This window comes from Athene cunicularia (assembly GCF_003259725.1).
Source record: "Athene cunicularia isolate RWA chromosome 1 unlocalized genomic scaffold, athCun1 chr1_part2, whole genome shotgun sequence".
Taxonomy (NCBI): Eukaryota; Metazoa; Chordata; class Aves; order Strigiformes; family Strigidae; genus Athene; species Athene cunicularia.
The window spans coordinates 28,204,899-28,219,988 of record NW_020799092.1 but is presented as its reverse complement, the minus strand read 5'-3'; the positions used below and the strand labels follow the sequence as shown (position 1 = coordinate 28,219,988).

The 15,090-nt window shown below is 46.4% G+C and overlaps 1 protein-coding gene across 3 annotated transcripts in view; it reads left to right on the top strand.

Moving 5' to 3' along the window:
- Positions 1 to 15,090, top strand: part of PARVB (parvin beta) — a 50,964-nt gene that overhangs the window by 16,546 nt on the left and 19,328 nt on the right. For all 3 annotated transcript variants that reach the window (XM_026864648.1, XM_026864656.1, XM_026864639.1), the window contains exons 4-7: positions 6,022 to 6,124; positions 9,464 to 9,604; positions 10,317 to 10,432; positions 14,759 to 14,817. In XM_026864648.1, the coding sequence (XP_026720449.1) occupies positions 6,022 to 6,124; positions 9,464 to 9,604; positions 10,317 to 10,432; positions 14,759 to 14,817 (419 nt within the window). The remainder of the gene's footprint in view (positions 1 to 6,021; positions 6,125 to 9,463; positions 9,605 to 10,316; positions 10,433 to 14,758; positions 14,818 to 15,090) is intronic.

The following is a 15,090-nucleotide window of genomic DNA, read 5'->3' as shown; positions in this document are numbered from 1 at the left end:
GTTTTCTCATGTATTTTGGGTAGGAAAAATATGAAGAAGAGCTTCTACTAATTGAATCCAAAATTTTAGAACAGCAGCTTGCAAGGACTGGGTCCTGTCTGAAGGTGCCTTGCCTTGGTGAGAGACGTGATGGCTGCAAGATGCTTTCCCTCCCTGCAAAGGCTTCTGTGACACTGACTGATGCTGCAACAACTTTGGGCCTTTAAAGCCTCACCTAAACTTAATACAGATCCAAACACTGCTGCTCTAGATCCTGCCTGAGACGAGTAAACATTCTCTTCGGTAGTAAATCATTCACTGTCCTAGAAATTGCCGTCTTTTTCCATGTCTAATTTTATGGCTTTTTTAAATTCACCGTGGTGAGGAGAAAACCGAAATGAAGGCACTGTCCTTTTGGGCAGGTTTCACGCGTGACCGGATGAAACTCTGCTCCCAAAATGCTGCCTGGGCTGCTTTTGAAACCCAGAAGCTTTCTCTTTAGGGGCTGCCAGTGCTCTGTGCTTAATCAGTAGTTTCCAGGCCTGAATATGAATTTTTAATATTAATTTTCATGCTCAGCCCTGAAGCCAGCGAAGGTTGCATACCTTTGATCTCTTCCTAATTTTCCCAGGAGTCGGGAGGGGGAAAAGGGTCCTTGAAATCAGGGTTTTCTCTGCTGGTTTTGGTGACTGGGCTTCCTGTTTTCCCACTGTGCCAGATGTGTTCGTGTGTTTTGTCTTGGTTTTCATTTTGCTCCTTACTGTATACTGGTGACTGTGGGGTCCTTATGCCCTTGAACTCTGCTGATTAACTCTGAATGTGCCAGCCTGGGGGTCGCTTCACCGAGTGGGAGAAGTTTGCTGTAAAAACCCATTTTGCATGAGCTAAAAACCCAGACTGGCCGGGCAGACCCGTTTTTCCTTCTAGATTTCTCGCACTCTCGTGTTTCAGCTGTCTGCCTCGTGGTGCATTTCAGTTTTCAGCCCAGCGTTCAGCAATGTAACATGCCTCGCTTAACCAGACATATGCATTTGTCCTAGAAATGATACAATAAGTGGATTGTATCGGAATTTAAAACACTGCTGGAAATTTTACAACTATGAACGCATGTGTCTGAGCATTTGATGCGGTTCAGAAGTGTTTTATGTGAGTGGGGATATGCATGAAAGGGCAGGCATGGTTTTGAGGGTGTGGGGTTATCGTATTAAAGTTTTAAAATCACGCTGCCGATCCCAGATACTACAGAAGTCTCGAGAAAAGCAGGTTTTTATGAAGGTGTGACAAGTTAAGTGGCCTAACAAACATTTTCATGTACCCGCATGCTGGTTTGGGAGTCTCCGAGCGCTGAACGAGAGGATGTCTCGGGGGTGGTGAAGGTCCTTACCTGCGTGTGGGACCCTGGGATGGCTTCAGCGGCGTTGGTGTAAGGCGAGGCAGGGTGTCAGGGCTGAGCCTGGCAGAGCAGCTGCGCAGCGAAGCCCTTCCTACACCCGTTACTTAACCCAGCTTAAAGTGCATGGAACTGCAGATGGGTGAGCTGCAGGCACGGAACTGGGAGACCAGGTAGACTGACGTTCAGTGTATTTCCAGGCACAGGAGAAGCTCCTGTCTGCACCTTCCGTCTGCTTCCCACCCGGAGCCCTGTGCCCACGTCAAGCCATTTAAATTTTTGGACATTCTGGTTATTGAATATTGTCTGCTTCTGTCTTTGCATGAAGGAGCAACTGAAGAGAACTGGAGAGCTGACTTTCTGTGAGCAGAGAGTCAGAAAGTATTTCTGCGTGTTCGTCATTTCAATAAGCAATATGGTTCTTTATTTCCCTTGTAAAAGTTTTTTAAAAAAACCCTCTGTGCAGAAAGATTTTATTTTTCCCAGGCTCCTAATTAGGAAATCAAGAGGTGGGACCGCAGATTTTTGGAGTTTGGTTGGATTTTAAATTCAGCACTTGCCAGTCTTCAAGGGCTGTTAAAAAAAAACCACTTGGATTTTATAAATTGCAATTTCTTTTCTTTCTAGGAGTTGTAGTCTTAATACTAATGAAGTTATGCTGTTCTTCCTGATCTTTTTCTTTCATTCAGGTGTCAATCTACAAAAATAATAAAGTAACTATGGCTAGACCTTGTTTAATTTCTATCTCTTTTAGATACTTCTTTTGACAAAAGTGTTTCACTGCTAAATTTCCCTGAAAAGTTAAGTAGCAGGTAGTGTAAGTATTTCCCTCTTTTCACACCCTGCACCCAAAGCCACTTTGTGTTTCCCATGTACCCACACTCTTGGAAATGGGATGTTGGCTCCTACCTTAGAGGATACTTCCAGACTGTTATTTTTAATACCTTGGCATTTCCTAAATTCTGACTTCAATACCATTCAGCACAGGACAGGCAAAATAAAATGTTTATTAATGGTTTCAAATAGTTCAGCCTCCTGAGTCTCCCTTTAACAGAGCTTCTGAGGACTTCTGGAAAGCTGGCCTCTTCCTGTAGGGACTGTAAAGGAATCTGATTATCAAATGATCATTTCAGCTGGACTTCACATAATTTTTGAAAATCTGCTCTGTAAATCTCATGGAAGAACTAAATCTTCTAAGGCTTTGGTTTCTTCAGTTGTTTTTCTGTTGATGTCTGTGTGGATTGTTTTGGAACCGGGCAGTCACATTACTGATGGGCTTTGAAAACCTCTTTCTAGATGATCTGGGACGAGAAAGTGTCTTGTTATTTAGGACTTGCTTTTCTGTCTCCCTGGTGAACAGTTCTTGAGGTGACAGTTGGTGTATCTCTTCTCATTGCCTTCCAGCTGTGATAATCCTTTGGTAACTTGTCTAATGTGTCTTTCCAGCCCTTTTCTGTTAATGTTGTATCCCCTGAAAAAGATTGGAAGAGACAAGGACCAGTGAAGTGGAGTTTTCTCCCCAAATGGGGTCGTGGTTCCCCACCTGCAGGGCAAAGCTCTGCTGACTGTTTTACTGAGGCTGCATCTTCTTGCGTTTAACTCTTGCTGGCTCTGATCTCTGAGGAGCTAATACGGGTTGGGTTTTTCAGAGGAAATCTAAAGGTTTGATGCCCTATGCCTGATGATAGCTGACACGGTTTTATGGAAACCCTAGCTTGAAATCTAGAGGAGAAGGACTGGGCAGGGAGAGTTTACCTGATCCAGAGGCTGCTGAAGAGGCTTCCTGAGAACTGCTAGAGGGTGAAACGCAGGAAGAGCGATTGTCTTGTGAAAGGGCTCAAACAAATGAATTTCTGACAATTAGTAAGACTAAACTGCGAAGTCTGAAGGCTTTGCTTCTGCTTTGCTTCATTTTGTTTCAGAGCTTTGCTTGTGTTTTGCTTCACCTGTTCCTCAAGGACTCCTCAGCTGTTTCCCCAGGCCTCTTTCTCTGCTTAGACAAGGTCAGACAACACTCCCTACGGCAATCACTGGGAGCAGACTCAAGGCCTTCAGTGGGCACTCGGGCAACTCCTAGAACGGGCAAACTAAGAGAAGGGGCACTCGAACTGAAGGACACAGAGAGCCTGTTCCAGGGAGGGTGCTTCTGCTGGTTTCGGAAGGAGGCGCCTGGACGGCACTGCACAGCGCCTGCTCTGGGGAGAGGGTCCGCTGGCGACCGCCGGGAGGAAGACTGCTTACTTCTGCCCTCCGCCTCCAAAGACCCTCCCTCTATTTTCACTGCGCCTGCTCGGGCTATGTAAATGAATTCTGGGAGCTCATTATCATAAGACACCCCTTTCCGGGAAATCTGATGAATAGGTATGATTTGTGTGTGGGAACTGATGTCCCTTGCTAATCCTCGGGAGCCCTCGTGGTGGAGAATCCCCAGGGTGACCCCAGAGCTGCTCGTGAAGAATACCTGCTGAACAGTGAAAAAACTTTACTGCTGAGGCAATTTCTTTGTTTCACTTGACATTTTCCTCTGCCCATAGGTGAGATATATATAGGTATGTCAGGCTATGTGAGACAGAAGCAGGATGGTTTCCAGGGCATGTTGGAGCACGTGTCAGCAGACGGGCTTCCCAGCACTGCTCCTGTGCTGGGGGTCGCCGGTGTGCCCGTGGCCTGGGCTCTCAGTTCACTGGCAGCACGAGCCATGAAGGTGTTGCAGGAGGGAAATGTGAGGCAGGGGAAGGAGAGGGAGAAACCGTGTGATGCTCCTGCCCAACAGCGGCGTTGGCTGTACATGAGTGTGGGGCGACTCGGCGAGGTGTGCTGGGACAGGGGGGTGGCTGTGACTGCCCAGCACAGGCCTCTGGGAGCAGGAATGGCCCCAGGAGACGGGGGGGAGCAGCGGGGCAGCACCAGTGCAGGGCACATCCCTCTGTGTCCACATCCCTCTGCAAACATCGCCCCCACTCTTCCTTACCTGCTCTGGGGAAGGTGCTTCTGATACAGGATGCTGCTGCTGACTAGTGAATAACTTTCCAGAAAAGCTTCATTTTGGAAGAAACATTTTTAGAGGAGTCACTTCTGATATTTTTCATCCCCCTGGGCAGCTCAGAGGGCAGAAGTGATTTACACACACGAGCACTGATGCTGATCCTTGCTTTCCATGAATAGACTTGTTGCCGTATCACCCAGCTAAAACTTGTCATTGACCCAATTTTTAGAGCTGAGTTTCAGCCCTGCACGTTTTCAGCGTGCTTTGGAAGGACTAAAGGTATGGATCAGAGGTACATGAAGCATTAGTATTTCATGTTTGGGTTGTCGGCTTCTTTGTGGACACTGAGCCTAGCAAAGCTCACGTGAGGCTGGTGGATTCAGTGACCCTCGGTAGCCAGGCTGAAGTACTGAACTCTCCTTGTGACCAGCGTAATCAAATACTCGTGTTTCCTGGGAGTGCCGAGGTGGGTGTTTTCCAGTGCAAGCTTGTCTGTGTTTTGTTTATTTGGTTTTGTTTCACAGTCTCATGTGTATTAAAGCCCCAAAACATTCTTAACCATCATCAGTGCTGAGAAGAGGCAGGAGTATGGGATCTAATCAGAAAGTGAATGTAAAGAATCCACAATTTTATTTGAAGCAGGTTAAAAACTACAGCATTTGTAAATGAGTCTCACTGCTTTAGGTGGCTCTAGTTAATGGATTTTGCAGGTTTATGATTGGCAGTACTCTTCTCCTCTCACAGAATCAAGGATTTAGCAGGGTTTAACACTGTGTCTCTTCCCACAGAACTATTATTATTTTTGTGAAGGTGATTTAATTTTCCAAATAATACGTTGGAGGAAGGCACTACTGCCATCTTCAAACAGGCAGGGCTGTTTTTCCTGTAACTGTTTGGAAATTATTATCTTTGGCACCTGGAAAACTTAACTCAGTTCTTTTCCTTTTTAAAGGTTCCTTATGTTCATTCCTGTATTGCAGGTGACTGGCTGATTTTTGTAGTTACGGTAGTCAGCATATGGGGACTATTATATATGTTGTAGAGTGGTTATCAGGCCCATTTGACCAAAATTTTCATTCCAGACTTCTGTATTCTGCAATCACTTAAGATAAAATGCCTTGTCTTGTTGCTAATGGCAGGGATCTACCTCGTGGGTCTCTTTAGCTCCTGTTAGTAGAAGCGTTCCCTTTCCCCTCCGAAACTCTTCTTTCTGGCACACCACTCACATCTATGCAGGGCAGAGATTGTGGTGGGAGCGTGGCACTGTTGTCATCTCTTGGCAGGTCTGCTCTTCACATGAAACAGGTAACACATGAGTTTCGGGACCTGGAGAACATAGATAGCAGCAAGGTTATTGTTGCTGAGCTGCTAGTTGCTACTTGCTTTGGATGGGTGCAATAAGGAGACATTTTAATGAGGAAAAATAAGAGGGCCCTAGAATTGCCATGCTGCAAGACCTGAATTAAAAACAATAGAGCAAAAGCATCTCTTTGTGTTATTTCTCTGCGTCTTGGAAATATGTTATAAAATAACCATAAATATGTTATAAAATAAACCATAAATATGGCTACTCCTGCTCTGGTTTATATTCCTGATTGCTGCCTTGAATGGAAATAACGTATTTCGGTGTTTTTTAGACATTTGCCTCCTTTTTCTATATTTCCAGGTTCTAATTGACTGGATTAACGATGTGCTGGTGGAGGAGAGAATCATTGTCAAACAGCTTGAAGAGGACCTTTATGATGGGCAGGTGCTGCAGAAGCTGCTGGGTGAGTTCACACTAGAGGAGGCGGCCGCAAAGATGGGAAGGGGCCCAAAGTTAATCTCCTCCAAAGCTGCAGGCAGCAGGTTGGTCTGTGCAAGATCTCACCAGGCACCGATAGCTCCAGCGTCGGCTTCTCCCGTCTGTTCTCCTCGGGCTGTCTGCTGAAGGGGGAGGAAGGCCAGGTGGTTCCTAGGTACCTGTTCCATGGACCAAATATAGTCCAGAGAGCTGAAATATGTGGCAGAAAAAAAGGTGAAGAGATCAGTCCTTACAGCGGGGGACCCAACAGAAGCCACGTGGTCCAAAATTTTGTCTGTCTGGTTTGCTTTGGAAAGCATTCAGGCTGGGAGGTTTTTTAAGGTCCTGATAGAGTTACTATAGAAAAATAAGAAAAAGAGAATGCGTGGCACCAGGCACATACTCATAATGCGTGTTTATGTGCGAATGATTCACGGAAGGGTACACTCTGTTAAGCAATTGCAATTTTGCAACCCCCTCAGATCTTTGCAATGTGGTGTTTATGCCGGACACAATGGAGAAAGCCTTCGGATGATGCAGTGATTTATGGGGGTGCTTTGAGCAAACAGAGAGGCTCGAAGCTTCAAGTGCCATTGTAAAGCCACACTGTTTCTTGGAGACGGATAGTCTGCTCTCAGTTTACTCTGACATCTTTTCAAGAGAGGGCTGGGGTGGGGGACCTCGTGGTGCTGATTCTGCTGGTGCTGACGGGCTGCTTACTGAATTTTCTGCATCTACCCTTTAAAGAACAGGTCTGCAGCTTTTGGGGAAGAGTCGCGCGCTTTTCAAATTGGTTAACAACGATTAACTCTGCGTGCAATTAAATCCTTGCAGACTAGAACAGGAGTACTTTTCACACTGCTTGGTTCAGGTGCAGCCGGAACCCTCCCGACAGGGTGCGGAGTTCATTTTAGTTGGGGAGATTTGTGTGAATCCAGCGGTGCTCTGGACACGCAGACACTGCTGTCCCCGCAGGCGGGAGCGCAGGTCACTGCGGCCAGTTGGCCCGGGCGTCACCGCTTCCTTCTGCTCCTGTCCCACCCTCGGGCCCGCGGAAGGCGCCCAGCTGCGCACACCCCTGCGCGGAGCTCAGCGGGGCTCAGTGTGGCTCACAGGAGGGAGGCTGGGCATGTACATCTTGCAGCTTGAGAGCTGACTTGGACTGGTTTTTCCTCATTTTCTTCCTGCTGGGCCTCTGATTAGAGAGCAAATGCTTCTCCCCTGACCTGAGGCTATCACAGCTCGGCCCTAATCTTAAGGTTTTTCTTCAGTGGTGTCCTGGTTTCTTCAGCAAGGCTTTGTATTACTGAATCTGTTCAGCTTGGTTTCTCCAGCAAGACTTGTATTACCACACGTATCCATCATCGTGCTGTCTCACTGATGCAAGAGGCAAAGCCTGTGGTGCTCGTGGTGGTGCTCCTGATGCTCGAGGCCTCAGAATTAAGTCAGACCTCTGTTGTGCAAGTCTCCTCTTCTGGTGCCTGCAGGGAAGGCTAATAAATAATAAAGTAGGGTCATTAAACTTCAAGTAGTAGTTACCATTCCTTGTTTGTGAGAGATGTTTCAAGATCTGTCTTGGTAGGCAGATGCAAAAAAAAAAAAAAAAAAAAAAGGCAAGGCAACAGCTTGTCAGTGGGTTTATTTTGAAGAAGTTTGGAGTAAGAGATTAGCAAATGGCTGTCTGACTGACTGAGGTGGAGCTCCTTGTTCAGTTGATTTTATCAAGGTACAAGCAGTGCCACTCAGCGAGGAGCTGAGTGGTGTCAGGGTGAAAGGGAATACGTTTCTGCTTGTGGACAGGCAGCTGACCTGGACTGAGAACAGATAGGAGCTGTAATATATGACCAAAAAATGAACCTTGTATTATAATTAAAAAAAAACAAACAAACATCAGAAATAATTTAGTACAATATTTGCATGTTCTGGTAGTCAGTTTAAAAAAGACTTGGAGACATCTTGGCCAAAGAACATTTTTCCCATTAAAGTTATTCAGATCTTAATAAAAATTTCCTTAGATAGAAACAGTCAAAATGTTCAGACTATTGGTAAGTTGGTAGCCTGCACCGCTCTTCTGTTTGGTGTATTAAAGTACTTTTGATTTTCTGTCACTTTAAAACAAATAGATATGTGTATATATATCTTCAGCTAGGTAGAATGTCCAGAAGAAGCACACTCTTGAACTCGAGAGCAGAAATATTTCCGTTATTGGAATCATAGGTTTTGACAACTCTGAAATGTTTCTGAAAGAATCGTTAGCGTTGAAGCCCATCCCATTTTGTGAAAGCAGTTTTGGTGAAGGATGGGGTTTTTGTTTTAAAGGCTGGAATTGTGTATGTAATTGGAGTATGTTCAACCAGTCCTGACCTCCCAGTCTCAGCGGCAGAGTGAGTTTGATCATTTTTTTTTCCCCAGGGTAGAGAGAGAAAAGAGATCAGCTGTTCCCATTGCTCTGGTGGCTGGAGACTCTATCCCACATTCCTCAGCAATCTCTCTTCTTTTTTTTTTTTTTTCTGTAGAGATATTCAGCTCCCGTGTCTTTGGCAAGGGCTAAAATGCAGAGGAAGAGAAGAATAATTTGTCTATGACTTTGGCAACAAATAATTATATTACAGAAACAATTCAGATTTTACTAATGACATTTTACAAATTTCCCTGCATTAGTCCATTTTTAGAAGTCATCAGCCGTGATGTGACAGTGTCATAACAACACGACGAGATTGTACCAATTTAATTCTTTTAAATTAATTCCACTAAGCCCGTACAAATCTGTGGGTCACAGGAGACTATGACTTCTGATGGTTCCAGGAGCAAAGTTTGCTTTAGGTTAAACTCATACCTTCAGCCAACCTGAAAGAAAGTTTATCAAACTGAAGTAAAGGTTCATGCAACATTCCCTGGATTTTGTCCGAAAATAACTTGTTATTAGAAAAGTCCATTAAACCTGCGCAGATTCCTTGTGGAGTGAAGGCTGTGTTGTGCCAAATGCTTTTCAGCAGTGAAAGAAAGTGGGAGGTACAGTAAAAATTACTACTCACTTGGTGCCTGTCTGAGATTTGTTATATATTTTGATATGTGATTGATGAGCACGTTCGGCCAGACCATACCGGTTTCCTATCCCAGGTTTTATTGGAGTTGACACACTTTGATGAAAGGTTTGCTTTCAGCTATTTTGCTTTCTGAGGCAAATCATTGTCTTGGAAAATTTCTAGCTGAGTCGAGCTCTGCCCAGTGTTCTGTGCTTGTTATTCCCACCCAAGCCCTTGTTTAATCTGATTCTGCCTGTTCTTTTTATTGTTCTTTTTTTTTTTTTTTTCCCCAAATACAGAAAAATTGGCTGACCGTAAACTGAACGTGGCAGAAGTGACGCAATCTGAAATTGGTCAGAAACAGAAGTTGCAGACAGTCCTGGAAGCTGTCCATGATTTACTCCGACCCCACGGCTGGACAATCAAGTGGAACGTTGACTGTAAGGACTCTGTTATGCTTTCTGTCTCAGCTTCCCAGTCACGGAGGGTATGGTAATCAATAGGGAGGTCGTATTCTTGGTGAAGCAGTGTGGTTTTTACAATTATTTATTTGCACAGAGGGTGTTACGATGCCCACGTATGGATTGCAACGGGTTCCTTCATCTGTGGCCTTTGTTTAAGGACAGATGTACATGGCTGTGGGGTAGTGGAAGTAATTTGTTCCCTTAAGGGTATGCTTTCATTAGAAAGTTTTTTGTTTGCTTCCCGAATTTGAATACCTACGGATAAGAGAAACTCGTTCCTTGTTCAAGTAGTGGAAGGTGGTGGAATCCTTCAGGCCACCACAGTGAGAGCAGAAGGGCTCTGCGTCCCTCTGGGGGATGCAGCTGCCGACCTGAGCAGAAAGTGCCCTCAGTTCAAGTGACAAAGTGCCTGTTATCATCCAAAGGCCAGAATGGAATTTGGGAAGTACCTTCCTGTAGGTAGTAGGGGCGGTTCAGCTCTTGCAGCCAGGAAGGTTTGTGTTAGCACCGTGGGGGGCAGCGGAAGGCAAGTGATGGAGTCTGCCTGTCTTCATGGCCTGGGGAGGGAGCGGAAGCGTTTGGGCACCTGAGTTAGGCACGTAACTTTCCTGCCTTTTTTCCAGAGCTGTTCCTTTCAAGTAAGGCCTGAGTATTCCTCTATTTGTTTCGTTTCCCTTGTTCCCTACAGCAATCCATGGCAAGAATCTGATTTCCATTCTGCACCTTCTGGTAGCTTTGGCAATGCACTTCCGAGCTCCCATTCGACTGCCTGAACATGTGTCTGTACAAGTGGTAGTTGTACGGGTGAGTATGAACTCTTAAGAGGAACTGCTCAGAGCAGTCGTCATTTATCACACTGACTGTGCAGCCTGGGCTGCTCCCAGCCACTGCCCCCTGATCTCTTGTCACTTAGAAAGTTCTTGTGCCGGTATTTTTAGTGAGTCCCAGTCTTGGAAATGCGTTTTTGGTGTGCTTCAACGTGATCCTGAGAACATCACATCTTTAATACGTTTGGGACCACCGTTTGCTACGGCAGTATCAAGCCAAAAACACGTGATGGGACTTTTATATAAGAGAGAGTTGTGTCTGTCATTTCTGGCACTTTAGTAAATGTGTTTTGCCATGCGTTTTTTTGTAGAGAAGCCATTGAAACACAATCAGCCCAGAAAGGAGTTTCAGCACATAGAATTGCCCTGGTCTGGGAAGCCTCTTACTGATGTTGGTTTTCCCCAGTGACTTATTATGCGGACTCAGACGTGTTGTTTTCCTTGGCATGCTAATAGTCTGTCATCATTTCTTTCACAGCCGTGTGTTTTTGTTAGCTTTCCTTAAATATGGAGATCTGACCTGAGGAACCCTGACTTCTCCCCTCCCGCCCTAGATATTGCTCTAGTTAATCCTTTCCTTGCTTGGTGCTGACCATTCCCTTTCACTCTGCAAAGACTCTACTTTTGGCGCGTGTGTGCTCTTGCTTTTTAGCTCTCCTGCTCTCCCAGCTGTAGCTCCTGTGGCAGTACGGGCTGTGGCATGGGAGCCCAGGTTTTCGCAGCAGCTGTGAAGCACCAGGCAGAGCTGTTCCAGCTGGCTCTGCTCACGCCCTGGCTGTTGCTGTGGTGCTCAGCGCTGGTGCAGCGAGCGGGCTCGGCTGCTGGCAGCAGGCTGGGGAAGGGCTTTCTGTACGTGCCATTTACTGGTAGAGCTGTCAGGCCAGAAGGGGTTTCCTTTCAAGAATAAAGAAGGTAAAGCAATCTCAGACTCTTTTCCAAACGTAGATCCCCTTGTAAGATGCGATTGCGTGATGGTTGATTAGGCAAGCCTCGTTTTGCTCTACATTGAAATAACAGCATTTTCCAGGCTGTCTGCCTGAATGCTCTAGAGGTGCGGGGTGTGACGTAAATAAGGAATTGATGGATATGCCCTGGCTCACTCTAAATGTGTGTATTATCTTTAAGAGGTGATTTTGAACTGCTTTCAGGCTGCTGTAGTTCTTTCAGTTTAAGAACGGTGAGTTAGGTATAAAGTAACATGAACATAAATAGGAGACTGCTTTCTCTTTAAATTTCTTTTGACTGTCTTGGAGAGGTAAGGAGGAAAATGTAAATCTAAGGTGGTCAGCAGTCCTCTGACACCCTGATGCTAGAAACCTCCTTCTGCCCGGCACAGTGAAGTGTCTTCCCTAACTGACAAATAAAAAAAACCAACCCTTAGGTAAGTAAAGCTTCCCTTTCCTAGTCCTTAGGTCAAGCTTCAGGACCCTCCACCTCTGTGGCAGAGGGAAGGCTGTGGAGAAGGCGCTTTCACATCTTTTCCTGGTCGAGGGATGTAGAGAAGACCCCTACAGAGAGTGTCTGGTTCACCAGAGTCCCTGCTTCTGAGACTGGACAGGGTGAGAGAAAGGCTGACAGAAACTAGGGAAAGAGAGAGAGAGAGAAAGAGCAGCTCCATGTCCCCAGGGGAGTGCCGGAAGGTGTCAGAGCAAGGGTACAACGGGAGTTAATTTAAGCTCGAGAGGCTGTAAACTCTTGCTCTCAGGCCTAGAGCCTGGAGTCGTGGAGGTGGTTATGGCAGCTGCTGGCTGTGAGCCTGCTCCAGCTGCCCCGTGCAAGAAGAGGCTTGTTTCAGCCCCCCTGTCCCACTGCTAGGAAAACCATGCAACTCTTCAGCTTGGTTTATTTAAATGGAAAGCAAGGCACAGTATAAACTGGAGCACGTTTCTTCTGGAACAGTAACTTTTGCTTTATACTGTGGTAAATTGAATTTTTGTAGTTCAGCATCCATAACCTAGTCTAAAAATACATGCTGGTTCAGTAACAGATCTCTTTAAGTGGATTTTTTTTGGCCTTTGTTACACTAATGACAAACAGAAGAATGGTAATGAGGTTAATATTGTTCCTAATCCAAGTAAGAAAACTATTATTAAGAAGATTATTGTAATTATAATTATCAATTTATTGTGAAATGTTCTCTTATTACAGATCCCAATAATGATTAGGGTTCTGTCAAACTAGATCATAATTAAGATGAGATGTTTCCTCTCAGAGGTTTTAGTTTAAATGCCTCTTCGTGCTTGAATGTGCAGTTCAGAGGATTAATCCACTGTTTAAGCGACTTGGTAAGCTTTGCGGAGTTGACCCCACAGCAAGACAGCCTTGGAGGATGTTGTGGGAGTGTTGTGCAAGAGCACGCCTACTCTGAGCTTTACAAAACTGGGTAAGGCTCACTTCCACGGGGACTTTGGCGCTTGGGGTTATCGTTATCGGCTCTGCTGAGCCGTCCTCGCCCTGCGCAGATGCACCAGGTGGTTCTTGCCCAGAAGGGCTGTGTTTACACCACGAAAATTAGGAGTTGTGCAGGTTTAGCAAGTTACTTCTTAGCCAAGTTGTGTGTATTTCCATAGCCCGTCCCAGAGCAGTGCAGATACCTGTTAGCTTGTGTGAGTGGCATGTTCTTAAGGTTCACCGTGTTGGTTATTTTTCCAAGGCTCGGGAATTGCCATCTTTTGCACTTAGCTTCCTCGTTTTTAAAATTGCAGCATATCCCACCTTGGTGCTGCTGGGAGATCTGGGGTATTTTCACAGTAATTCCCTTGTAGTCTGAGCTGCAGATGGAAAGGTCAGAGGCAAGGCAGGCTGAAGAATAAATGTGTCTGGTGGCAGTGGTGCAAGGAATCAAAGTTTTACCAACGAATGACATTTGCTTTTGGATTGCAAGGCCGAGGGACCCAGGATTGCTGTGGGAACAGCATGCTCAGCTGCCTCGGGGGGAGCTCTGCAGAAATGGTGGCATTTCCACCTATTGGGCAGCCAGTGTTGGCACCCCTTCCTCCTGCTTACTGGGCCGTTGGAGGGGTTAGTCACTAGTCACCACTTACTGAGCTTTTGTTCACAGCTTAGAGCATCTTCTCCCTGGGGCAGGTGGTGCAGGGAGGTCCAGAAACCCGTGTTAATAAAGCAGAGACGTGGCGGGATGGAATAAAGACAACATTGGGTTTGTAGGCAAGAAAACACTGCCCTGTGTGATGCTTCCTCCTTCTGCCATCCGTGCTGTCATCAAGGCGTGTTTCTCCTGGTGCTATCCCTGCAGCTTTATTAACCCTGCTGGAAGACATTCTGACAGAGCTGCCTCCTGGACAGCTGCTGAGATCTGAGCTCTCTGTGTCAGCTTCTGAAGAGTTGAGAAGGGAGGAGAGAAATTCCTCCATTCAGGCATAAGGCTGTACCCCATGGTTTGGGGAGGGACCCCTAGAGGTGTTAAAGTTTTTGACTCGGGTAAAAGCACTCCCAGCCCTGAGAGGCACGTGCCACGTCTCCAAAACTCTGGAGAGGCTCAGAAACATTTGACCCCACCTGTGTCAGGGGGCTGTGTCTTAACAGAGGCGAGGAAGACGGTATCAAACTGTTCTGGAACTGAGTCTTGCTGCGTGCTGACTCTGTTGGGTAGGAGACTCCTCATTCGTGCAGATAATTATCCCAAGGAAAGAAAACCCAGTAACAGGGAAATACCATTCGTTGTGAAATCAGTAGCTGGGCTTTTTACGCTCCCCACGCTTTCTTGGTGGTGTGTTCCTGAGCTGCCTGTGGCTGGTGGCCTCAGTGACATGCCTGCTCTAGCAGAGCCCCTGTCCTGCCCACAGAGCTCTGGTGGCACAGGGAGCCCTGGCCGGGGGGCAGCCGGTCCCGTTATTCCAGTCCCAGCCCTCTCGGGGGAGCCGGGCTGCCAACTGTGTCAAACCCGTGATTGACACCGTGACACGGGCGGGTGCCCTGGGGTGCTGGAATTGGGGTGCCAGTTGGGTTCCAGTTGGTGTTCCAGGCACCATGGTGCCTCTGGTCTCAGGAGAAGAATTGTTAGTGAGTTTGCTGGCTGGAAAAAAAAAAAAAAAAAAAATATATATATATATATATATACACGTTTCCCAAACCTCCATTGGCTGCCAGCCTGCTGAATGCCCCTGTTTTGGGAGCCAGCCCTCCTGGGTCGGCTGTTTCACCTCTACCCCTACAAAACGTAGCGAGCACGCTTTATCCAGTTTTCTCCTGGGGTTCTGGACGATTCTGAAGGGTGCGGAGCCCTTCGAGAGCTTCTCCTTCTCCCGTCTCCCTGGGTTTCTAACTCCACGTTCCTTTCCAGAAGCGCGAAGGCCTCCTTCAGAGCACTCACGTGACAGAGGAGCTGACGACCACAACGGAGTAAGCACAAACGCTTCCCTGGGCGCGTCTGGGGTGCGTGGGGTGAGACCCTTTGCAAAGGCGAAAGGGAGGCTCAATCCTCCCCCCAGCCCTGCTAAATTAACAGAATCCCTTAATGCAGCTTTTTAAACTATAGACAAATAACCTGGTCCCTGGAAATACGTTACAAAGGAGAAAAGTGTCATCTTGACCTTCTTGTGTTACAGAAGCTTTTACCTGAATAACTCACTGAGAGTGACCTTTATGGGCCTTTTTTTTTTTTTTTTTTTCCCC